Genomic DNA, 27,422 nt, shown 5'->3' on the forward strand with positions numbered 1-27,422 from the left:
CTTGAGCACCTCATTTACTCCATGCTGCCTAAATTTATTGAAGATATCTCTCTTTTTTCAAACCAAGTTTCCAATATCCCTTGAAAACTATGGCTCTCTCAAACTTTTAACCTTTCCTTTCAACCTAACAGAAACACGAAGATTCTGTACCCTCAAAATTTCACCTTTAAATGACCTCCATTTCTCTATTACATTCCTCCCATAAAACAAATTGTCCCAATCCACTCCTTCTAAATCCTTTCACACCTCCTTAAAGTTAGCCTTTCTCCAATCAAAAATCTCAACCCTGGGTCCAGACCTATCCTCCTCCATAATTATATTGAAATTAATAGCATTGTGATCACTGGACTCGAAGTGCTCCCCAACACAACCCTCCGTCACCTGACCTATCTCATTCCCTAACAGGAGATCCAACACTGCCCCTTCTTGGTACCTCTATGTATTGCTGCAAAAAACTTTCCTGCACAAATTTTACAAACTCCAAACCATCCAGCCCAAAACTATTCACAATACTCCAAGTGAGGCCTCACCAGTGCTTTAAGTCTCAACGTTACCTTAACCCAAGGACCAGATCAGTCCTTTTCCATAATTACCTTGAAACTAATAGCATTATGATCACTGGACAGAAAATGTTCTTCTACAAAAACTTCGTCATCCGTCCTGTGTCATATCCTAATAATTGCATACTCTCTAGTTGGGACTTCTATGTACTGATTAAGAAAACTTTCCTGAACAGAGTTGACATGTTCTTTCCCATCCAGCCCTTTTATGGTGTGAAGTCCCAGCCAAATATGGAAAGTTAAAATCACCAAATATCATAACTTTATGTTTCTTGCAACAGTCTGTGATCTCTCCACAAATTTGCTTTTCTCAAACCCACTGACTATTCGGCAGTTTATAATAAAATCCATTAATATGGTCATAATTTTCTTATTCCTCAGTTCTACCCATAACACCTCACTAGACAAGTTCTCCAGTCTGTTCTGACTGAGCACTGCCATGACATTTTCCCTAACTGGTAAGGTCACCCCTCCTCCTTTAGCCCCTCCCTCTCTGTCACGTCTAAAACAATGGAACCCTGGAATATTGAGCTGCCAGTCCTGCCCCTCCTGCAACCGAGTCTCACTGATGGCTACAATATCATAATTCCATGTGTTGATCCATGCCCTAAACTCATCCGCCTTTCCTACAATACTCCTTGCGCTGAAGTATATGCAGCTCAGAACATTAGTCTACCATGCTTGACCTTTGATTTTTGATTTTGTATGTAGGCTTCACAACATCTTTCTTCACCATCACGCCACTACTTGTTCTGGCATTCTGGTTCCCATTCCCTGCAACTCAGCTCAAGAAGTAGAATGCTTGTGGGAAGAATTAAGAAACTGCAATAGTAAAAAGACCTGATTGGAGTTATATACATGCCTCCAAACAGTAGCCAGGATGCGGGATACAAATTACAATAAGAGACAGAAAAGGCATGTAAAAAGGACAATGATATGATACTCATGGGAGATTTTAATATGCAGATGGATCAGCAAAATTAGGTTGCTGCTGGATCCCAAGAAAGGGAATTTGTAAAATGCCGATGGGATGGCTTTTAGAGCAGCTTGTGGTTGAGCCCACTAGGGAAAAGGTAATTCTGGATTCAGTGTTGTTTAATGAACCAGAATTGATTAGAGAGCTTAAGGTAAAGGAACCTTTAGGAGTCAGTGATTATAATATGATTGATGATAGATATAATACAGCAAAAATTAGCAGAAAGAGGATTGGGAAGCCTTAAAAAAAAAACAGAAAACAACTAAAAAGCGAGAGAGAAAAGATGAAATATGAAGGTAAGCTAGCCAAAAATATCAAAGAGGATACCAAAAGTTTCTTTTCAGATATATAAAGAGTAAAGAGAGGCACGTGGATATCAGACCGCTGGAAAGGTAGTAATGGGGAACAAAGAAATGTCGGAGAAACTTAAGAAGTATTCCACTTACTGTGGAAGACACTAGCAGTATGCCAGAAATTCAAGAGTGTCAGAGGGCAGAGGTAAGAAGGTGCCTGGGAATCTGAAACATCTGAAGGTAGATAAGTCACATGAATCAGATGGACTACACCCCAGTGTTCTACGAGAGGAAGCTGAAGAGATTGTGGAGGCATTGGTAATGGTCCTTCAAGAATCACTAGATTCTGGAAAGGTTCCAGTGGACTGGAAAATAACACTCCACTCCCTAAGGGAGTGAGGCAAAAGAAAGAAAATTATAGACCAGTTAGTCTGACTTCAATGCTTGGGAGGATGTTGGAGTTCATTATTAAGGATGAGATTTCAGGGTATTCAGAAGCACATGATAAAATAGGCCAAATTCAGTGTGGTTTTATAAGGGGTAATCTTGTCTGACAGATCTGTTGGAATTCTTTGAGAAAATAATTAGCAGGATAGACAAATGAGAGTCAGTGGGTGTTGAGTATTTGACTTTTCAAAGACCTTTGACAAGGTGCTGCACATGAGGCTGATTAACAAGATAGGAGCCCATGGTATTATAGGAACGATACTAGCATGGATAGAAGATTGGCTGACTGGCAGGAGGCAAAGAAGGGGAATAAAAGGGGCCTTATCCGGATGGCTGCTGGTGACTAGTGGTGTTCCGCAGGGATCAGTGTTAACTGCTTCTTGATAGCTTTGTGGCCAAGTTTGTTGTCAATACAAAGATAGGTGGAGGGGCTGGTGGGGTTGAAGAAGCAGGAAGTCTGCAGAAGGACTGAGACAGATTAGGTGAATGGGCAAAGAAGTTGCAGATAGAATACAGTATCAGGAAGTGTATGGTCATGCACTTTAATAGGAGGAATAAAGACATAGACTATTTTCTAAACAGGGAGAAAGTTCAGAAATCACAGGTGCAAAGGGATTTGGGAGTCCTCGTGCAGGGTTCCCTAAAGGTTGACTTGCTGATTGAGTCAGTGTTAAAGGAAGCAAATACAATGTTAGCCTTCATTTCAAGAGGACTAGAATATAAGAGCAAGGCTGAGGGTTTATAAGGCATTGGTCTGCCAGCACTTTGGAGTATTGTGAGCAGTTCTGCCCTCTTATCTAAGAAAGAATGTACTGGCATTGGAGAGGGTCCGGAGGAGGTTCATGAGAATGATTCTGGGAATGAAAGGGTTAATGTATGAGGAGCAGTTGATGGGTCTGAATCTGTACTCACTGGCATTTAGAATGAAGAGGGATCTCATTGAAACCTATTGAATATTGAAATGCATAAATAGAGTGGATGTGGAGAGGATCTTTCCTGTAGTGGTAGAGTCTAGGACCACAGGGCACAACCTCAATGTAGAAGGTACCCTTTCAGAACAGAGATGATGAGGAATTTCTTTAGCCAGAGGGTGGTAAATCTGTGGAATTAATTGCTACAGACAGCTGTGGAGGCCATATCATTGGGTATATTTAAAGCAAAAGCTTAGAAGGGGAGAACAGTAACAGAACGCAGAATAAAGTGTGATAGTTACAGAGAAGGTGCAGTGCAGGCAGACAATAATGTGCAAGATCATGATGAATAGATTGTGAAGTCAAGAGCCAATCTGATCATACGTCAGGACAATTCAATAGTCATATAACCGCAGGATAGAAGCTGCCCTTTAGCTAGGTTCTACCACCTCTCAGGCACGTACTTGTGTGGATCAGGCAGCACGTATGGAGGGAAATGGATAATCAATATTTCATCAGGCTAGAAAGAAAAGAGACCAGATTGCAGTTTAAAGGTAGCTTGTTGGCAGTTTTACCAAGGCAGTAAGAAGTGTAGAGTCTGTGGAGGGGAGGCTGGTTTCTATGTTGTGCTGAGCTCTGTCCACACTGACCTTCAGCCTGGGACTGCTCCCGAGTTCTAGATCAGAGAGAGTCACATACCTGCATCTACCTGTATTGTGAACCTTTCTCACAATCGGTTCACCCAGAAATTAACTGCTACTGTGGGGCATGCTGAAAAGTAGAAGCGTTTGTTTTGGTTATAAAAGACTTGCGCCGTACAGCTTTCTATATATGGTCTCTTATGTACATGTGGTCAAGATGGCTCTGAGCTACGTTCTCTGTCGAGGTTGTGGTTCACTTAATCTTTTTTTAGGTTTGCAGGGATGGTTTTGAGGACGGGGGGGGAGTGTTAGGGTTTAGAGGAAAGGATATGGGGGAATTAGAGGTCAGGCTGGAGTCCAGGTTTCCACTCTGCACCTGAGGGCCAGGGATGTGGATGTCTGCTGGGATGCCTGGAGGTGGCCTGCCCTGGGGGTGGAGACCTGTCTCTGTGTGAGAGTGAGTAGCAGGGAGGAAAAGGGCTTGACTTCTTGTGATTGCTTGCGTTGTTCTGCTGAATATTGTGGGCCCTTGGGCTGCCCCCTGAACTTCCTTAGATTGTATTGGTCATTAATGCAAATGATTCATTTCACTGTACGTTTTGGTATACAGTACATGTGATAAATGGATCTGATTCTGACGCAATTGGCCCATTTTCTGAATGGGTGAGGCATGGTTAGGACACATCGTAGGCACCACTTGTTAGCCGATCTTTAAATACCCTTGGCTTCTGGCCCACACAGCCATTTAGGAGCAGTATTGACTTCACTGCGGTAGTCTCATATTGGGTACGGACAGCAGGTTGATATCCCTACACAGTATCTTAAGAGCCAAGAGGTAATGTTACAGCTATATAGGACCCTGGTCAGACCCCACTTGGACTACTGTGCTCAAATCTGGTCGCCTCACTACAGGAAGGATGTGGAAACCGTAGAAAGGGTGCAGAGGAGACTTACAAGGATGTTGCCCGGATTGGGGAGCATAGCTTATGAGAATAGGTTGAGTGAACTTGGCCTTTTCTCCTTGGAGCAGTGGAGGATGAGAGGTGACCTGATAGAGGTGTACAAGATGATGAGAGGCATTGATTGTGTGGATAGTCAGAGGCTTTTCCCCAGGGCTGAAACGGCTAGCGTGAGGTGCTTGGAAGCAGGTACAGAGGAGATGTCAGGGGTAAGTTTTTACACAGAGAGTGGTGACTGTGTGGAATGGGCTGCCAGTGGCAGTGGTGGAGGCGGAAACGATAGGGTCTTTTAAGAGACTCCTGGATAGGTACATGGAGCTTAGAAAAATAGAGGGCTATGGGTAAAGCCCAGGTAGTTCTAAGGTAGGGACATGTTCGGCACGGCTTTGTGGGCTGAAGGGCCTGTATTGTGCTGTAGGTTTTCTATGTTTCTCTGCACTGGAATTCAGGGTCTGTTGGGAGCCTGTACAAGTGTGAGTGCTGTTGTTTGGACCAGCGTTGGGCAGTTCTCCACAGGTTTCGCTTTGAAAGCTGCAAGTCTCTTTTTCTGTGATAGCAACAAACTCCTGTAATGCTCATCCACAGATGTTATCCGACAGCCCACAGATAATACGGTTCGACAGCCCAGTGCTAATGTGGGTCTGAGTCTATTTTACTCCAACGTCACCTCTAAAATGATTCAAGATTCAAGCTTATCTATCATTTGCACATGGAAGCGACAAAGATATGTGTCGTTTGCGTCAAATCAAATCAGTGAGGACGCTGCTTTCTCGTGACAGAACTCATTGTAGACGTGCCCAATGGTGGGGAGAGCTTTTCCTGTGATGGACTGGACTGTGTCCACCACTGAAAAGCTTACTGCTTATTTATTTATTTATATTATTTCTCTTTTCCTTTGTGTTTTCACAGTTTGTTGTCTTTTACGCATTGGTCGCTTGGCTGCCCTGTTGGGTGAGTCTTTCATTAATCCTATTATGGTTCTCAGATTTACTGTGAATGCCCAGAAGAAAATGGATCACAGGGCTGTATATGGTGGCATGATAATAAATTTACTTTGAACAACCCAACACAGCCAAAGGTCTGTTGGAGGTAGCCTGCAAGAGTCGTCACAAATCCAATGCCAACAAAGCACGCCCACGATGCTTGGCAGGACACAGAACACACAAGCAACAAACTTCAGCAAAACAAGCCCCATTCCTCCCTCCCACCCATACACATACACAGTCCTCTATCTTCAAGGCAGGCTGGCTTCTACAGCCTCCAGCCTCTATTGCACTTGGGTTCTGACTTGGGACACACAGACACTGGGCCTTCAACTACCCGCAGAGATTTGCAAACCTGCGGCTCCAGCCAATGGAACTCGACTTCCAGATTTCTGATTCGACCCTTGGGCCTTAATCCTCAGCATCGACCCCCTGGAGAAAAGTCCCAAAGGAACAAGATGAGCGTTGCCGATCACAGGAGCTGTCTCTTCAGCTAACTGTCAAGCACCTGGTTACGGTCGCATGGAGGGGTGGGGGAGGGATAACTAACAGTGGCTAAATAACCTACCAACCCGTGTGTCTAAGATTAGGAGACTGTTTCGTCCAGCACCTTCGCTCTGTCTGCCACAGAAGGCAAGATTTTCCACTGGCCACCCATTTTGACATCCCATTTCTATCCCGACATGTCACTCCACAGCCTCCTCCACTGCCACAATGAGGCCACACTCAGGCCGGAGGAGCAACAACTCATATTCCATCTGGGTAGCCTCCAACTTGATGGCATGAGCATCTTTAACTTCTTTTCTCTAATCTCCATTTCTTTCATTTCCAGTAATTCCCCCCTTCCCCCTTATCTGTCCATCCCTTCCCTCTGATGCCCCACTCCTTCCTTTTCTCCCATGGTCCACTGCCCTCTCCTATCAGAGTCCTTCTTTTTCATCCCTTTATTTCTTCCACCTATCCCCTCCCAGCTCCCTACTTCATCCACCCTCCCCCACCCATATACCCCTTCACCTGGTCTCACCTATTACCTGCCAGACTGTAGTCACTTCCCCTACCCCCAATTCTACTTTTGGCTTCTGCTGTCTCCCTTTCCAGTCCTGGTGAAGCATCTCAGCCTGAAACGTGGACTGTTCATTCCTCTCTGTAGATGCTTCCTGACTGCCTGCCCTGCTGACTCCAGCACTTTGTGTGTGTGTTACTCATCTCTGAGAGACGTGGGAAGAAACTAGGAAGAGCCCACAAGGTTGTAGATAATGTGCAAACTTCAGACGGTGCCTGAGGTCAGGTGGAGTAGTTAAAACGTTTGCTTTGCATGTGAAAAGCCCTTGGTTTAGAAAACAGGCAGAAACATTTGAAAACCTGGTGACTGCATCTGCGAGGTAACAGTTCCTCCAGAGGCACCACTGAGCCCACCCCATGTTCTTGTGCCTACCATAGGTGGCATGGCAGAGCAGCAGTTACCACAAAGCTTTATAGTGCCAGTTGTTATGTCAACCTGGGTTCAATTCCTGCCGCTACGTGTAAGGAGTTTGTACGTTCTCCCTGTGACTGTGTGGGTTTTCTCTGGGTGCTCTGGTTTCCTCCCACATTCCAAAGATGTACGGGTTAATAGGCTAACTGAGTGTGACTGAGTGGTGCAGCCTCACTGGGCTGCAAGGACCTGTTACCATGCTGTATCCTTAAATAAAACGAACCACAAATGATTAACTGTTTGCAACTCTCCGGCGGGCATTATCAAAGTCAGTTCATGGCATTCCCCAGAGGGTGCAGTATGGAAGAAGAGGTTGGAGCAGGAGAGATCAGCATCCTTCCCAACACACTGGCAGGTGCGTGCACAGTTTGAGAGGCAGAACGGTGGCATAGTGGCATCGTGGTTAACGTAATGTTTTACAGCACCTGCAACCCCAGTTCAATTGCCGCCACTGTCTGCGAGGAGTGGGTACATTCCTCCTCCGTGACCACCTGGGTTTCCTCTGGTTACCAAGTTCAAAGTTAACTTACTAACAAAGTACATATTTGCCACCGCATACAATCCTGAGATTTGCTTTCTTGCGGGAATACTCAGTAAATCCAAGAACCATAGCAGAATCATTGAAGGACCTGTATAGGTAAGTGTATGGGTATGAAAAATGGATACGGCAAGGTTTACAGTTAGAGATTTGTGAGTTTGTCCTGTTTTGAAGGTCTACCTGCGTGTTGGGCAAATTGACCCTTGATACTAGATAAGGGGAGAACAATGTGATTCCTGGTCTACCTGATAACATGGCCTGAAAGTTGATTTGTGTAAAAGTAATTAATCACCTTGTCCCTAAAGTATGTTTTTTCACATTGTTTGGTTGTAAGATTAACAGGATGCATTGTCCCTGAGGAGGCAGAGGCCGATTGTTGACAGTCACCCGACCAAAAGGTTAGGGCCGTGTAAATGTCGGATTGGATGCCTTGCCCCTTCCAGCTGGACTAGGAGGCGGTGATACTGCTACGTATAAAAGGTGGGCAAGTTCTTTCTTGGGCAGACCACTCGCCTGGGTCGCACCTTCCAGCCGAGCACCAGGACCTCCACCCTCGCCAGTCCACGGTCGATCGCCCGCCTCAGGGACCACGCAGACGTTGCTAAGTATACTCAGCGGTGTCGACCACTAGGGGTTGCTTAAGTTAGCCCTACCTATTAGTGGTGTAGGTAGTGTGGAATATAAAGCATTTCTCACAACTCTCTATTTCTTCTCTGTATTAACAATAAAGTGAGTCTCGGAGGAACTACCAAGTCTGGGTCCATTTGTTCAAGCAAAACCAAACAGTTGCAGCATCCAGTTGTTATGGTTATACTCATTTGGGTATCAGTTTTTGTGGAACAGGACCGCAGCTAATTGGGCAGATAAACAACCACATTCCAAAAAAAAGGGATTACAGGTTACATAGTTAGTAAGTTGTGGGCATGCTTTGTTGGTGCCAGAAACACGGTAACACTTGCTGCATCTCAGCACACCCTCTGACTGTGTTGGTCGTTGACACAAATGAAACATTTCACGGTATAGTTCAATGTACATGTGACAAGTAAAGCTAATCACCTTCTTACCCAGCTTGCAAAATGTTCATCAGTGCTGCAGATTATTTAGTCAGGGTAACAGGTCATTGCTTCAATTTCTAACTGGTTCTAATTCACATTTTTTCTCTTATTCTTTTTCCCTTCTTCTCCTAGTTTTGGCCATCTGATCCCAACACTGGATTGAAAAGCTGAATTTTGAACATCAGTGAACTGCAGACATGGGTGTCAAGACTGCTTTACCCAAGGCCGAACTGTACCTTTACAGTTTGGTGCTGACCCTGGCAGTGCTGTGGTCGGCGAGCTGGGTCTATGAAGTATCGACAGGTAACATGCAGGATGTTTCTCAATCAACGTCCTGTTAGATTCTGATGTTTTTGATCCAAGGCTCTTTCAGAAGTCAAGTCAGAGGCATAAAACTTGTTGTTTCACAATTGTTTTATTAAGCACTAATAGAACAAAGAGAACTGGAAACAGATGGTAACGGAGGTCTAGTAAGGGAAAGAGAGAATAGTGGAGCAAAGTGTCAGCTCTTTTAATACCATAGATAAGAAAAATTCCTATCAAATTTGTAGATAAGAGTTAACCAATAAGGTAGTCCCTATTCAAATAGAATGCAACAGGCTTTCAGAATCATACAATGTAACTACTAGGGGACACATGGAACGATTGCATATACATATTGTGACCACTAGGAAACATACTAAACAGTTACGTGTATATAGGTAGTTATAAAAATACTAGCAGACAGAAACTGCTAAACCTGCAAAAGATAATGACAATACAACAGTCTGCTCTTATTCCCTCCATTCATTCCCGCTGCTGTGGAAAATTCCATATCAAGATCACTAGACTCAAAAACAGTTAAACCCAGCCACCACTACTTTATCATTTCCTGGCAGTTGTCTTATGTACAGATACTCCTGCACCTTTCCCCCTGTTACGTACACTCAATCAGACTAATCTTATGTATTTTACGCTTGTTATGTTCTTAATGCTTATTGTGTTTTTTTATGCTGCATCGGATCCGGAGGAACAATCATTTTGTCAATTGACAATAAACAATTTTGAATCTTGAATCTTGAAACGTCAATTGACTCGCTGCTGCTAGTAAGAACATTTATTTATTTATTGAAGTAGAGCACGGAATAGACCCTTCCAGCACTGTGAGCCACACCGCCCAGCAACCCCTGATTTTTAACCTTGGCCTAATCACGGGACAAATTGCAATGACCAATGGATCTACCGACCAGTACATCTTTGGATTGTGTGAGGAAACCCATGCAGTCACGGGAAGAACATACAAACTGCTTACAAATAGCGGCAGGAATTGAACCCGGATCGCTGGAACTGTCTCTCTTCATTACTGAAGTACTCATCATTGGGAACATCCGCTGTATCCTGGTGAATCTCCGCTGTACCCCTCTCCCATGCTGTTCAATGTTGAATGACTCTGTCATTCGGATGTGCAAAAGATTTAAAGATTAGCTTTATTTGTCCATGCACATTGAAACATAGAGTAAAATGTGTCGTTTTGCCATCAGATTTCTGAACGGTCCATGAGCTGCACCTCATTATTCCTCTCTTTGGAGTACTTATTTATTTTTGTAAATTACAGTAATTTTGTCTTTGCACTCTACTGAAAAAACAAGATTCATTGGTCATTGTAAATGGGCAGAACGGGCCCATTCGTCCCAACAAGCCGTAACACCCAGCAACCTGCCGATTTAACCCTAGCCTAATCACAAGACAATATACAAAGACCAATTAAACCAGATCACCCGGAGAAAACGCGTGCGCTCACAGCAACGACAGACAAACTTCTTTCAGGTGGCACTGGAACTGAACTCCGATGCCCCAAGTTGTAATAGCATCACAATAACCATTACTCTTGGCCAGTGGTGTGGTGGTATCAGCTCTGGGCTTTGAAGCAAGTGGTCCTGGGTTCAAATCCAGCCAGATGCTTATAAACTTTCCATCCACGCTGGGTTGCACATTGAGCTAACAACTTGTCCTCGTTAAAAAAAACAGACAAAATGCTAAAGAAATGGGAAGGTTGCTGTCAAAAAGTGTGGAGAGGAATAGCAAACTGCTACTTTACCATGGCGTATTTGTCACATGTACATCCTTTTGAAAAAACATTACGAAGCATCTCATTTAATGGTGTGGTGTCTTTGTATCCACAGTGACCTATTCCTATCACCATATGGTGAATGTATGCACTGTGGTTTGATATATTTTCTTGAGCTGGGCAGCAGAATTACCTGCTGGCTTAATCACATGTCCTGCTGCTAAACAAGCTTGTTCTTGTAATGATTCTCTGTGTTGTCTTCCTTGTAGCTGGCTGTTTGTGTTTGACTCATTCCACTGAGCAGCATGAGCTGAAACTGTGCAATTAGTTGGTGTGTGGACCTTGTGCTGATGCAGTGTTCTGACTCATCAATACTTCCAAGTATTACTCTAGCCACGTGACTTGTAGGGAGGGGTTGAATAGGTTGGGACTTTATTTCCTGGAGTGTAGGAGAATGAGAGGTGATTTGATAGAGGTATACAAAAGTGTGAGGGGTATAGATGGGATCAATGCAAGCAGACTTTTTCCCCAGAGGTTGAGTGAGACTAGAACCAGAGGTGTTCTTTACCAACTGCCCATTACACCGCTGATCTCTAGAGTAGCAATGAAGGCCCTCCACCTCTGTACGTCCTTGGCCACTTCTATATTGTGCCCTCGGTGTGGCTCAGAGTCCTCATTTCTGCCTCTCCGCTATGGCGCCACGTTGCCTTTGGTCTCCCATATTTCCTCCGCCCTTCAGGCATCCAATAAAGTTCTGTCTTGATGATCGGGTTGGTCTCTCTTCTCACCATGTGCCCAATCCATCTATATGGTTCGTACAGCTCAAAAACAAAGTTTGGTCTTGGTCTTGGTGGTGTCCAGGGCTCTTTCATTGTGCCACTAGCGTCCTCTTGGTATTCACTACTGTCAGCCATGCAAGTTCCGGGTGGAGACTCAGGAATGCTGTCGCACCCAGATATAGAAGGATTCTTCATTGCTGTTTCCATAACAGTTTTTCTGACCAGTCAGCGTTGTTAGCCTTGAGACGAACCCCCAAAACCTGCAGGACCGGTGGACTACTCTTAGTCTGGTCTCTAGCCTTTGTCCTGTTTGGCATTGGTGACACTACCAAGGGTACAAGGCCCTGACACCAGCCAACATAGTTCTCCGGGTCATTGAGGCAATACAAGCCTCCAAACCCTACGATAAGGTTGGGGTCCTCTTGGAGGTAGAGGTCATAGTTCAAGTTCAAGTTTAATTGATATTCCACCATACATAGATACCCATGAGTACAGCCAAATGAAACAGTATTACTCCTGGGCCAAGGTACAAAACATGGTACCAACATATACAAGGCACATACAGTACATATAACTGCAATAGCAGTAAATATACAGTCACACAAAAGAACTACTAATAGGATGTTCTACGAGTCTGTGGTGGCCAGTGCTATCATGTTTGCTGTTGTGTGCTGGGGCAGCAGGCTGAGGGTAGCAGACACCAACAGAATCAACAAACTCATTCGTAAGGCCAGTGATGTTGTGGGGATGGAACTGGACTCTCTGACGGTGTTGTCTGAAAAGAGGATGCTGTCCAAGTTGCATGCCATCTTGGACAATGTCTCCCATCCACTACATATTGTACTGGTTGGGCACAGGAGTACATTCAGCCAGAGACTCATTCCACCGAGATGCAACACAGAGCGTCATAGGAAGTCATTCCTGCCTGTGGCCATCAAACTTTACAATTCCTCCCTTGGAGGGTCAGACACCCTGAGCCAATAGGCTGGTCCTGGACTTATTTCCTGGCATAATTTACATATTACTATTTAACTATTTATGGTTTTATTACTATTTATTATTTATGGTGCAACTGTAATGAAAACCAATTTCCCCCGGGATCAATAAAGTATGACTATACAGTCACACAAAAGAACTACTAATAAAGCCCAGATCCCCGAGTGTTATGTCCTGTAGATTGATGGTGCATGGGATGTTTTCAGCAAGGACAAGCCCACAGCAGTCCAATCATCACACGCTTGTGCAGCTGCGAGCAAAGGCGATATAGCTCATCTTCCACTGAGCGAACACTGGAGAGCAGCATCAAACCCAACATGGACGCCATGACACACTGCCTCCGGCATCTCCTCCCCTGGGCGGCTGCAATAGGTGATTCCATGGCATGAGTCTGGTCCACTTACAAGCGAGGCCACGCAGCTTTCCAAGGTGAAAAGCATCCAAGGCCTTCCTAAACCCATGTATAACACACATTCCAAGACAAGCATGTAAAGAGGAAGCTTTGACAGGGTGGTGAAATATGTACAGTGGAGGTGAGATTCAATAATGATTTGATCCGATAGTTCTGGATTAGGGTCACAGAATTATACAGCACTACAGAACAGCAACAGGCCTTTTGGCCCATCTAGTCTATGCCAGTCTGGTTTTCTGCTTAGTTTCATCTACCTGCATCCAGACGATAGCCCTCTATACCCTGCTCGTCCATATACTCATCCAATCTTCTCTTATTTTGAACTCACATCCACCATTTCTGCTCATTCCACACTTGCACAACCTTCTGAGTGAAGTAGACCCCTCAGGTTCCCCTTAAATAGTTCACTTTTCACCCTTAGTGTTTGATGGCTCTGGGCCTGAACTCACTGGATCTCATTGAAACTTATTGAATACTGTAAGGCCTTGATATAGTGGATGTAGAGAGAATGTTTCCCATCGTGGGTGACTTTTGGACCAAAGGGTACAGCCTCAGATTGGAGGGACGATTATTTAAAACAGAGCAGAGGAGAGATTTATTTAGCCTGAGAAGGTGGTGAATCTGTGGAATTCATTGCCACACATGGCTCTGAAGGCCAAGTCATTGAATATATTTAAAGAGGAGATTGAAGGTTCTTGATCAGTCAGGGTGAACTGAATTGGACTTTTGGCCACAGCAAAGAATTTGTGGAACCACCTTCCCTTTAAGGAAATATCTGTTTAGCAACTTGTGTTGGTCTCCACAATGAATGTTATTTCTATTCTCCCCTCACAGAGAACATGAGCAAGCAGACCTTTAAGCAAAGCGTGAAGCGTGGCTGGTCATACATTGGTCGAAAGATGGTGAGCTCTGCCAACCAATTTCCCAGACGTTGCTCGATTCCGTCAGTTATGTCCTCGCTGATTAACCGGTCTCTGACAACTCGTGTTCGTTGGTCAATACATTTTACTTTCTTGTGCACTAGGAGAACAGCTTGGCCCCTGTCACCAAGCCGTTCCAGTGTTCGAACAAAGAAATGCCATTTTTATACGGAAATTGGTTAGCTGGATACAGATATTGATCCAGTAGAAACTCTGTACTCTTCTGAATCCCATCACTTGCATATTTAAGTACCAATCATAATAAATATTTCAAGAGTTAGTAACAAATTAAATCTACATGTTAAAGGCCAATAATACTTGAGAATGAGAAAGATAATTTCTAACAGTAAGTGTTGCTCTAGAATCTTTCACTTGCATTGTTGCCTTGGTATAGTTGGTGACTTTGGTTCCCAGGCTTCAACAGAAAGGCTGTACAAAGGAGAACTGGGCTTTCAAGGGCTGCACTATGTTTACAGTCTCTATCAGCTTCATCTCGATCCTTGCCCTACTGAACATCCACACTCAGAAAAGCTGTACAAAGGGGAGTCCAGCTCTCAAAGGCTTAGTTCAGCTTCAGACCGTACAGTGCCTTCACTTTGTTCTGTGGAATCGTCCACAGTCCATCTGCTCTTCGCTGACCTCAGCTAAAAGAGCGTTACTGATGTTCTTTAAAGCACCCCTGCTACCAAAAAACTTTAAAATTGTCCGGTACTGTCCGCTCCTATTGATAGGTTCTCAGCTATCAGTCGTTCCTGCCTGTGGCCATCAAACTTTACAACTCCTCCCTTGGAGGGTCAGACATCCTGAGCCAATATGCTGGTCCTGGACTTATTTCATAATTTACTGACATAATTTACATATTACTATTTAACTATTTATGGTTCTATTACTACTTATTATTTATGGAGCAACTGTAACGAAAACCAATTTCCCCCGGGATTAATAAAGTATGACTATGACTATGACTATTCCGTAATGGAAGGTATCACACATCTGCCTCCCTTTGTTTCAGGTGGGTTGTGACCCTTCAGTTTTTCAATCTCCAACCTGCACCTCCTCTTGCCCTTTCTCAAAGCAATTTTATTTACACTCCAAGCATTATTCCAATATCCTTTTGAAAAATTATTATCTGATTCCACTGCTCATTCAGCCAGCCAGTTTCAGATCAAGATCATCAACGTATTTAAAGAAAAATTTCTATTACATTCCTTTAATTTTTTTGATAATAATCTTAACTTGGTTCCTTGCCTGCCTTGGGAAATGCCTTAAACACACAGGCAGGTCTGTAGTAGTATATTTTATTGAGAGATACAACACAGTAACTGGCCCTACAAGACACGTGCCCATGCAGCCCAATTATACCCATGTGACCAATTAACTTATTAAGCTGTACGTCTTTGGTGTGTGGGAAGAACCAGAGCACCTAGGTGAAACACTCCTGGACACGGGGGGAATGTGCAAACACTTTACAGACAGTAGCGGAAACGGAACCCAGATTCCTGGTGCCATAGTAGCATGCGCTAACCACTACACTACCGTGCAGTCCCAAAAAGTCACTGACTTATTGAGCGTTCCTTAATGAGAGACTCTCACCAGATGCTTTTCAGCTAAAGTTTCATGCTCTCTTTTCCTGACACAGTCTGTCATTTAATTTCTTTGTTCAGCTCAGAGTATAAACATTTAACACTGTGTCTAATTTTAGCTGCATGCAATTCCCCTGCAGATTCAATCGAGAATAAAATAAAGGATTCTGGAGCTGGAGGATCTTTGATATATTTTTAGCATGCTTTATTTTAAGACCATAAGACAGCGGCAGAATTAGGCCATTTGGCACATCGAGTCTACTCTGCCATTCCATCATGGCTGATTTATTATTCCTCCCAACCCCATTCTCCTGCCTTCTCCCTGTAACCTTTGATGTCCATACTAATCAAGAACCTATCAATCTCTGCTTTAAATATACCCAACGACTTGGGCTCCAAAGCTGTCTGTGGCAATGAATTCCACAAATTCACCACTCTCTGACAAAATAAATTCCTCATCTCTGTTCTAAAGGGATGTCCTTGTATTCTGAGCCTGTGCACTCTGGTCCTTGACTCCCCCAGTTTAGAAAACATCCTCTCTAGGCCTTTCAATATTCCATTTTTTAAATGTTTTTATTGATATATAATCTTCTACAGCTAGTACAAAAGATACAAAAGTTCAACAAATTAGTATATATATAATTAATAAAGCTGAAGAAAAAAAACTTGTATATGCTAATGAAAAAAAAATTATATAAAAAAAAAGAAAAACAGAGAACCCCAACTAACTAAAAAAAAACCCACTAACTACAAAAAAAACCCATTAGGAACTGACACCCGGAGAAGTACGTCTTACAATCATCTATATATATAAAAGATAAAAAAAAAACGCCAAATCACATTTATATAACATAAAATTGGAAGGAAACCATATAATTAATTCAAATTAAATGATAATATTTGGCAAAAGAGTCCCATCTTCTCTCAAAATCGAATTGGGGATCAAAAGTTCTACTTCTAATTTTTTCCGAACTAAGACATAACACTACTTGGGAAAACCATTGAATTAGTGTAGGAGCAAAGGTATCTTTCCACTTCAATAAAATAGCTCTTCTTGCCAACAATGTAACGAATGCAATTACATGTTGGTTTGAAATTGAAATACCCTGAATATGATGCGGAACTATTCCATATAGAACAGTCACTGTATTAGGTTGTAAATTAATTTTCAAAGATTTAGAAATTGTAGAAAATAAAGATTTCCAAAAAGATTTCAATGAGGGACATGACCAGAACATATGTGACAGAGTAGCTACTTCGTCTTTACACCTATCACAATAATTGTCTATATTAGGAAATATATTGGATAGCCTCTCCTTTGTTAAATAATAACAGTGAACAATTTTAAATTGAATTAAACAATGATTGGCACGTATCGAAGCAGAATTAACTATTTTCAGAACTCGCAACCAATCTTCGTTAACAAAAGTCATATTAAGTTCTGTCTCCCAATCTTGTTTAATCTTTAGTGTATATTCCATAGATTTCAATAAGATTCCCCTTCATTCTTCTAAAGTCCAGCAAGAACGGGCCCAGAGACATCAAATGCTCCCCACACTTTAACTCTTTCATTCCAGGATCATTTTCGTGAACCTCCTCTGAACCCTCTCCAATCCCTGCACATCCTTTCTTAGAAAAGTCTGCCAAAACTGCTCACAATACTCTGACCAATGTTTTAGAAAGTCTCACTTTCAATTAGCCTGTCTGCTAGTTTTTGTTCAAACCCTTCTTCTTGTCTTCCCAATTTCTCTAACCTCATCTGTGATGCAACCCTCCATTACAAACTAAGAATTTCTCAAAATTCTGACAGGAAACAAAAAAAAAGAAGAAAATGGGTGATGAAAGAATATTCCTCCTCTTCTGGTTTTCCTGAACATTTTAATAGTCAGTTGTGTTTCAATTGCCTGAGCCCAAACTTCATAAATTTCCTCCTTGAATTTTCCCATTGTCGTTCGCCAGTTCATTTTAAAATAAACTGCCCCCGAGCTATTAGTCATCTGGCTTTGTGTCTCCAGCATTAGCTTTTTCGATGATCCTCTTGGTATATTCTAAACTCTTAAGCAAGCTTGTGAATATTTTAACAGTTAAGCATTGCTTAAGGAACAAAATACTTGTAATGATGACTGATAAAGGAAAATGACAGGATCACCGCACTCATTGTGAGCACACACTTCACGTTGCGACACTGTTTGCTGTGTGAGTCCTTCAATAGGTCTGGTGCCTTTTACATCGTGGGCACTATCCTCCCCACCATCGAGGACATCTTCAAAAAGTGGTGCCTCGAGAAGGCAGCATCCATCATTAAGAGCTTCACCATCCAGAACATGCCTTCTTCTCATTAGAACCTTCAAGGATTAGATGCAGGAGCTTGAAGACATGCATTCAATGTTCCCCTCCACCATCAAATTTCTGAATGGTCTATGAATACCACCTCATTAATTAGCTATCATTTTGCACTATTTATTTAATGTTTATATTTTCAGTGAACTCTAGCTAAAATTAGACACAATGTTAAATGTTTATACTCCTGAGCCGAACAAAAGAATGAAATGACCCAGACTGCGTTAGTTAGGGGAAGGGAGATGACTCCAGACAACAGTGTGAGCTCTCCTTAAACAAAGCCAAGATTGTTTCCCTTCCCTGGCGTCAAAAGCAGCTGCTTAATCCTGCCTGTTTAACTTTTTTTTGTCTAACGTTGGCTCCAAAGCTTATACACACAGAGTGGCCATTTTATTAGGTACCTCGTTCAGTGTATGCTCACGGCTATAGTCCATCCACTTCAAGGTTCAAAGCTTTGTGCGTTCAGTGATTCTCTTTTGCACACCACTGTTGTAATATGTGGTTATTTGAGTTACTGTCGCTTTCCTGTCAGCTTAAACCAGTTTGGTCATTCTCCTCTGACCTCTCTCATTCCACCCACACTGGATTTTTTTTGCACCATTCTCGGTAAACTCTAGAGAATGTTGTATGTGAAAATTCCAGGAGATCATTCTGACGTTTGGCCTGAACAACATGATTTTAAGCACTGAGATGCTGCTACGTGATTGCCCGATTAGATATTTGCATTAATAAGCAGGTATACTTAATAAAGTGGCCATCAAGTGTATATTTAAACAATCATATTGACAGCCATCCCTGGATCTCCCTGTCACAGTTTCCTCTGTTTCTGAAGTTGCTATTGTAAATTCTGCTCTTGGTTCGCCAGTGGGACAGCCTCTGGCCAGCTGATGGAACAGCTGAACAAGGCACAGGGGTCTGCCTTTCACCTAGAAAGAAAATATACACTTGCTTTTGGGAAAAGCATCAAACAATTATTTTTTTGAATCAGCTGGGAAGTGACAAAGGGCTAAAGATGATGGAATTTGATAGGAGAGGAAGGTGGAGCAGGGAATAAGGGGAAGGAGGTGAGGAGGGGATTTGGTGGGGCGAGTTTGTGAGTGATGGGCAGATAGAGAGGGTAAGGTTATGGAAGGGAAAAGATACAAGGTGAAGGGGGGGCAGGAGGATCAGGAGGAGAGAGAAAAAGGGAAAGGGGACAAAGGGGGAACTGTTTCTAGAAGTCTGAAAATTCAATGTACATTGGGTCAGATTGGAGACAATAGACAATAGGGGCAGGAGTAGGCCATTTGGCCCTTCGAGCCAGCACCGCCATTCACTGTGATCATGACTGATCATCCACAATCAGTATCCAATTCCTGCCTTATCCCCATAACCTTTGATTCCACTATCCTTAAGAGCTCTATCCATCTCTTTCTTGAAAGCATCCAGAGACTTGGCCTCCACTGCCTTCTGGGGCAGAGCGTTCCACACATCCGCAACTCTCTGGGTGAAAAAGGTTTTCCTCAACCCAAGTGGAATAGGAAGTGCTGTTCCTCCTATTTGTGCTTAGCCATGACTTGGCAGTGGAAGATGCTGAGAACTGCTGTGGGAATGGGAACCGGAATTAAAATGGCTGACCACCTGAAGACCCCAGTTGGCACAGTAGATGGAGTGAAGGTGTGTGCTTAGCCCCCTGCTCTGCTTGCTTTACACTTACGACTGTGTGGCTAAGCACAGCTTAAGTGCCATATTCAACCACTGTTGTACGCCAAATCAAAGGTGGTGATGAATCAGCATATAGAAGGGAGATCAAGTGGTGCCACAGCAACAAACGCTTGTTCAATGTCAGCAAGACCAAGGAGCTGCTTATTGATGTCAGCAGGAGGAAAATGAAGCTCCATGAGCCAGTTCTCATTGGGGATCAGAGGTGGAGAGGGTCAGCAACTTTAAGTTCCTGCGTTATCATTTCAGAGGACCTGTCCTGGGCCCAGCACACAAGTGCAATTACAAAGAAAGCATAACAGTGCCTCCACTTCCTCAGGTGCTTGCGAAGATTTAGCATGACATCTAAAACTTTGATAAACTTCTGTAGATGTGTAGTGGACAGTATATCAACTGGCTGCATCACAGCCTGGTGTGCAAACACCAATGCTCTTGAACAGAAAACACTACAAAAAGTAGTGAATACGGCCCAGGTAAAGACTTTCCCACCACTGAGCACATCTACATGAAGCATTGTTGGAGGAAAGCAGCATCATCCTAGATCCCCACCACCCAGGTCGTGCTCTTTTCTCACTGCTGCCATCAGGAAGAAGGTACAGGAGCCTCAGGATGCAGGTTCAGGAACAGTTATCAGCCCTCATCTATCAGCCTCTTGAACCAAAGCAGATTACTTCACTTGCCTCATCGCTGAAATGTTACCATGGACTCGCTTTCAAGGAACTCTTCATCTCATGTTGTCGGCATTTGCTTATTTATTATGGTTTTGTATTTGCAGAGTTTGTTGTTTTTAACACATTGGTTTTACGCCCGGTTGGTGTGGTCTTTCATTGATTCTGTAATGGTTATTGGATTTATCGAGTATGACTATGAGAAAACGAACCTCAGAGTTGTATATGGTAACATGTATGTATTTTGATAATTTTTACTTTGAACTTCGGTGAAGTGGTCCCCCCGATTCTAAATGATGTAGAGGAGGCAGTAAGGGGTGAGGAATCCACACGTGAACCTTTGCCTCACCTGGAGGGACTATTTAAGGCTCTGGATGGTGGTGAGGGAGGAGGTGTAGGGGCCACTGTAGCACTTCAATGTTCAAAGAAAATTTATTATCAAAGTACATGTGTCACCAAATACAACCCTGGATTTCATTTTCTTGTGGGCATACACAATAAATCCAATAGAACCATAGTAGAATCAATGAAAGACCCATGAACAGGGCAGAGAACCGGTGTGTAACTGACAATAAACTGTGCACACGGGTCCTCTGAAATGATGAAAACCAAGGAACTTAAAGTTGCTGATTCCCCTGATTGAGGACTGGCTCATGGATCTCTGATTTCCCCCTCGTTAAGTCAACAATCAGCTCTTTAGTCTTGCTGACATTGAGTAAGAGGTTGTTGTCGTGGCACCACTCAGCCAGATTTTCAATCTCCCTCCTATATGCTGATTCATCACCACCTTTGATATGGCCTACAACAGTGCTGTGGTCAGCAAACAAACACAGAACAAAGAACATAGAATATTGAACACTACAGTACAGAACTTTCAGCTCACGACGTTATGCCAACCTTTTAACCTACTATAAGATGAATCTAACACTCCCCCCCCACCTAAACTCAGCCTATCCTCATAAGTCATTCCCAATAAATCTCCTCTAAAGATTGTTGTTTGGGTGTGGGGTGAAAACAGCAGTTTAGACCTTGGGCCATCTTGCTTGCTTCTGTATTCAAGACGCCTTGACTTTAAAGTTTACAAAATGCTGAGGGAATTAGGATGATTGTCAGAAACACAAGAAATACTGAAGATCCCTTACTCACTCTTCCTTCAGTTAGTCCTGACGAAGGGTCTCGGCCTGAAACGTCGACTGCGCCTCTTCCTATAGATGCTGCTTGGCCTGCTGCGTTCACCAGCAACTTTGATGTATGTTGCTTGAATTTCCAGCATCTGCAGAATTCCTGTTGTTTACGTTTAAATACTGAAGATGCTGGAAATCCACAGTAACGCTTACAAAATGCTGGAGGAACTCAGCAGGTTAGGCAGCATCCATGGAAAGGAATAAGCAGTCAATGTTTTGGGGCAAAATCCTTCCATAGATGCTGTCTATTCTGCAGAGTTCCTCCAGCATTTGTATGATAGAGTTTTCTTAGACCAGGGATGTCTATAACTAGAGCTTGCAGCTTTAAGGATATCCGAGGTGTATGTTTTTCACACAGAGGGTGGTGAACATCTGGAACGAACTAATAGAGGAGGTGGTGGAGGTGAATATAATCATCATCATTATCATCTTCATCAGGTGCCGTGCCCAGTTTGAGCTTTGACTGCCATGGCCCACACACTCCTGTTGCAGGTCAAATGGATCAATTCATTGGTATTCATTTCCAGTTCTCTGGCTGCTGTCTCCATCATCATTTGTCTTTGCCTTCCTCTTGCTTTCTTCCTTTCAATCTTTCCCATAATTACCGTGCATTCTAACTCCTCTTTCCTAATCACATGTCCAATGAAGTCACCCTGCCTTTTCATGATCTTGTACATTATTTCTCCTGTTGTGCTTGCTCTGTTCATGACATCCTCGTTAGATATTCATTTCTTCCATGATATTCTCCTCAATCCCCTGGCATCCTCCTCAAAAACCATATCCTGCTGCTTCAATTCATTTCCTCATGTTACTAGATATTGTCCAACATTCTGAGCCATATAACTGGATAAACGAAACATTTCAGTGCTCTGAAGCAGGTTGTCATGCCTGGTTTAGTGTTGGTCAGTATACTCTTCGTTTTTGTAAAGGTGTCTTTTGCCATCCCTATTCTTCTTTTGATGTCCATGTCGCACCTGCCATCTGACGTCTCCCAGCTTCCTAAGTAGCAAAAGTTCTGTACTTGTTTTATGTCTTCCCTGTTTATTCTCAGCCTGCAGATATGATTCTCCTTCCTTTTGGATTTCACCATACATTCTGTCTTTTTGCAATTGATAGATAGACCCATTTTTGCACTTTCTTCAACAACTAAATCAATTAAGTTTTGTAGTTCTTCCTCCGTACTTGTAATTAACACAGTGTCATCCGCATATCTAAAATTATTGATGTTTTCACCACCAACTTTGATATCCAAGGTGTCTCTTATTTTTTGTAATATTGTTTCACTGTATGCATTAAACAAATCAGGGGAGAAAACACACCCTTGTCTAACGCCTCTCTTGATTTTTCGTAAATTGACTCACTTCCCCATCTATTCTCACAACAGCAGTTTGTTCCCAGTACAGATTTCTGATTAGGCGGAAGTCTTTCGAATCTAGATCTAGAGTTTCCTGTAATATTTTGAATAACTTATTGTGTTTCACTTTATCAAATGTGTTTGTGTAGTCGATTAAACAAACAAACAAATCTTTTTGCACTTGAATAGCTTGTTCTGATAGTATCCTTAACATCAATATCGCGTTTCTTAGCAAATAAGTTTTTAGATTCTAGGAAACCTAGTATCTAGCAACGGTGGTTTGCTGTTGCCTTCCGTTGGGCAAACTAAAGAAATCGCCATTTCTCTTCCCAAATGTTCATCCGACAGTACTATAGCCGTTGACATTTGAGGTCGTAGCTCATCCGCCTTCTCTGTCATAAGTTCAGTTACTGAATCTGTTGGATCTGCCGTTGGCCTTCGCTCGTATCCTGAGCAGGAACCCTTGCAGGTGCTACCGTTCCGGGTCAGAGTGGCCCTGGGAGCAATGGATGACTAACTTTCCCCAAAGCTCTGAAACCCAATCAGAGCCTCATCGCTGGTTGTAGTTTAGAGTCATACCCAGGACTCGTGAATATAATAGCAATGTTTAAAAGGGTAGTAATCGAATAGGAAAGGCATAGAGGGATATGGACCTAATTCAGGTGAATGGAATTAGTATAGATAGGTATTACGCATGGACGAGGTGGGCTGTAAAGACTGGCTTCTATGTTGTGATTTGATGAACCCTCATGATCAGATATGTGGTGAGAATGCTTCCCTGTGTACTATTGTAAATACAAAGATGACTGTACCAGGTTCTAATCATCTGCTGTTTCTCTTCCAGGATGTGGCTGACTTTGAGTGGGTTATGTGGTTCACCAAGTTCCGAAACTACATTCTTTTTGCCTTATCGGGTCACGTGCTCTTTGGGAAAGCAATTTCCATGGCCTTACCTCAGGTGGGTTCATTTCACCGTCTGTACTGGTCAGCTTATTAAGCTACTACTTGTTCCTAGAATACAGGTAGCACTGAAGAGCTCAAAAGGCAACTTAAAATCAGCCTGCCAGTGTACTTGACTTTCTACAGCATTGGACATCCTAAGTACTTTTCATGGCAATTGATCTTCAGCCTTGAGACCAACAAACCCATTCATTCCACTGGCCTATTGATCAGAGCCCAACAAACCCATTCATTTGATTGGTCTATTGAATAATGAGCCCAACAAACTTGCTTATTCCATTGAGCCAGTGAAATCCATTCATTCCATTGGTTAATTGATAAATAACTCCAACAAACCAATTCATGCAATTGGTTTATTGAATAAGCCCAGTAAACCCATTAATTTCATTGGTCCATTGAAAAATGAGCCCAAATAGAAGACATTCATTCCACTCCTAGAACCTGTTATCTACCCTACCCATGTCCCTCATAGTTGCATGAACAGCTCATCCTTCAGATTCCGATAATCCAGAGAAAACAACTAAGGTTAACCCCTGAGAGGACAGATGGGGCCTCAGTTTAATATCTCATCTGAAGGACACACCCTACCGTGCAGCTGTTCACTTGTACTAAACTGGATTCTGAACACTGCTGTTCGATTTGAACCTGCAAATTTGTGACAAGGGGCAAGGGGGCCAGATCATAAGACATAAGAGATTCCGCAAATCTTGAACAACACACATAAAATGCTGGTGGAATTTATCTATAGAGAGGAGTAAACAGTCAACATTTCGGACCCTGAGTCCCAACTGATGATCAATGCAAGAGGAATTGATTTTAAAAAATGAAACTTATTGGATTAAGTGCAACTAGAATTGACATAAGGCTGGCCTGAGAGGGATTGGCTGCTGTAATCCAAGTGGAAATGGCAATAACTGAATTATAAACACAAAATACTCTGCAGATGCTGGGCTCAAAGCAACACTCACAACACGCTGGAAGAACTCAGCAGGTCGGGCAGCATCCGTGGAAACGATCAGTGAACGTTTCGGGCCGGAACCCTTCATCAGCACTGAAGAGGGAAGGGGCAGAGGCTCCATAGAGAAGGTGGGGGAGGGTGAGAAGGAGAAAGCCTGAATTATGGAGCTTGTGGTTGGTGAGATCCTGCATATTTACTATTAACTACTTAAAAACAGCAGTAAGTTTTTGCTGTGATTTTTCATCCCACTATTGTTACAGAGTCCATTGGAATGAATGGGTTTGCTATGACCATTGATGGCTGATCTACTGGAATGAATGGGTTTGCTGGGATGATTGACGGGCGATCCATCAAAATGAATGAGTTTGCTAGGGTGATTGACAGGTGATCTATTGGAATGAAGGATTTTGCTAGGGTGATTGACAGGTGACCCATTGGAATGAAGGGTCTCAAACTGAAATGTTGACTCTTTTACTCCCCTCCATAGAAGCTGCCTAACCTGCTGAGTTCCTCCAGCATTTTATATGTAATTAGGACACTCATGTCTGAAAGGCAATGATAAGATTTCAGGTCATTTAAATATCTGTGATTTGTTTTGTGTATTATTTAGTCATAAGGTGCAATACGGTAATGTCTTTGCCTCGAGGCTTAAACCATTCCTTAGCAACTGTGAGGGAGGATAAGGTTCGCACTGTACTTGTCCATGATGGGCATAGGGGGAGCTAACGCGGTGAATCTAGCATTGGAATGAAAGGCCATGGGATATCTTGGGGCCTACGCAACATAAAAGACTGCTTGGGCCAGCATTCACGTGCTGGAAAGGGAAAAGTCAGGCTGCACACGGCAGGCATGATCGCCAGTCTAGCCCTGGAGTTGTACAGACACGTTCTGGTTAACATGACGAAACCCTTCACACCTTTTTTTTCCAGATGTATCTGTGATATATTGAGGAACGTACAATTTATTTTAATGTTTACTCTCACCATTCTTCTCTCTTTCACAGCACAGATCCGTATACTTTATGGTTTATGGGATTCTTGCAGTCCTGGCTACAATGGGCTTCTCCTATCTCATGTTAATCCTGTCCCACTGCATCCTTCTCTATGGCATTGCCCTGGCTAAACAGAAGTGGCTGTGCTTTGCTGCTGGACTCTGCAGTTTGGCAACGTTTAAAATAGAGCCCGTGGCTTCCTGGCAGGTAAGTATGAGAACTGAGTAGGAAGATTCGCATTAAACGTTTTTACTGAGCCATGGCACGCGGTACGGGACCGACTCACCGAAACGCTGTGCTGCACTGCGCTGGAAAGCCTGCGTAAATAGAGGACGTCCCCCGTGCGTAGGAGGCCCAATCGATACACCGCGCGATCGGTCGACCGCATGCGCATTTACCACATTCTCGCAATCGATTCAATGGGTGATGGACCGGCCACAGCCACACTTACTACATTTCTTCAGATATTCATTCAGTAAGAGCGCAAGTTGGCTGCAAGGTCCTTCAGCTTTCTTCGCCGAAGTCTCACTAAAACCTATAACACGTTCAACGACCAAGCATCCCATAGCTACAATTCTGGCGAGTCAATGCTTTCCCAATAAACAATACCCAAAGACAGTGAGCCTTGTTGCTTAATGACATACTCAGCAGAAACAACTTGTAAGCTCTCTTAGAATTCGAGTTGAGGTGAGTGAAGTTCAAAGTAAATTTAGTATCAAAGTACATACGTGTCGCCAAATATAACCCAGACATTCATTTTTCTTTACGGGCATTCACAGTAAATACAAAGAAACACCATAAGATCATGATGAAGGGTCTCGGCCCGAAACATTGACTCATTTCTATAGATGTTGCCTGGCCTGCTGAGGTCGTCCAGCATTTTGCGTGAAGTAAGATGCTTTGGATTTCCAGCTTCTGCAGATTTTCTAGTGTTTGCCGTAGTATCAATGAAAAACCGCACACAAGACATTAAAACAACCATTGTGCAAAAGACAACAAACTGCAAATAAAAAGATTTTAAAAATAATAGATGGATAAATAAATAAATAAGCAATAAGTATCTGGAACATGAGATGAAGAGTCCTTGAAAGTGAGTCCACAGGTTGTGGGATCAGTTCAGTGCTGGGGAGAGTGAAGCTGAGTGAAGTTATCCCCTCTGGTTCAGGAGCCTGATGATGCAGGGTTCTTGAACCTGTTGGTGTGGAAACCTAAGGCTCCTGTACCTCCTATCCAATGGTAATAGTGAGAAAAGTACATGGCCTGGATGGTGTTTGTGTTTCATAATGTGGCCATTGGCCTCATGTAAATTTTCCCCCATTTGATCAGTTCTTGCCTGTCCCACACCACCTTACGGCCCTGACTGCAATGCCAAGCAACACAGAGCCCATGTCAAGTGAAGACTTTCTGGAAAGGGGCAGAGCACTGAGCAGTAGGAGTGAGGCTAGCTGTAAGTGACTGCTGTCCACCTCATCTGTTAATGACCTGAATTCGAAGTGTGTTGTTCAGATTATGATGTATAACTCCACATGCCCAGGAGCAGAGGTCAAGTCACTTGAGTTGAAAATGGGTGATCCATTGGAATCACTGAATGATTTTTTAAAATGGGATTAATATAAGATTAGTATCTGTAATTGGGTGGTTGAAGGCAGGCACTGATGGGCCACAGGGCTGTCTACATGGTGTATGTCCCCT

At 43.1% G+C, this 27,422-nt stretch overlaps 1 protein-coding gene and 1 long non-coding RNA gene across 6 annotated transcripts in view; one reads left to right on the forward strand and one right to left on the reverse strand.

Moving 5' to 3' along the window:
* The window catches only part of LOC134344548 (uncharacterized), a 147,716-nt gene that overhangs the window by 88,138 nt on the left and 32,156 nt on the right, over positions 1 to 27,422 (reverse strand). The window lies entirely within an intron of this gene.
* Positions 1 to 27,422, forward strand: part of hhatlb (hedgehog acyltransferase like, b) — a 59,404-nt gene that overhangs the window by 4,427 nt on the left and 27,555 nt on the right. For 2 of the 4 annotated variants that reach the window (XM_063044534.1, XM_063044533.1), the window contains exons 2-5: positions 8,970 to 9,140; positions 13,906 to 13,973; positions 23,666 to 23,779; positions 25,743 to 25,937. In XM_063044534.1, coding sequence (XP_062900604.1) covers positions 9,035 to 9,140; positions 13,906 to 13,973; positions 23,666 to 23,779; positions 25,743 to 25,937 — 483 coding nt within the window. In that variant the 5' untranslated portion in view covers positions 8,970 to 9,034. The other 2 variants (XM_063044532.1, XM_063044535.1) reach the window with 2 other exon arrangements.

The sequence above is a fragment of the Mobula hypostoma genome, chromosome 3, assembly GCF_963921235.1.
Source record: "Mobula hypostoma chromosome 3, sMobHyp1.1, whole genome shotgun sequence".
NCBI lineage: Eukaryota > Metazoa > Chordata > Chondrichthyes > Myliobatiformes > Myliobatidae > Mobula > Mobula hypostoma.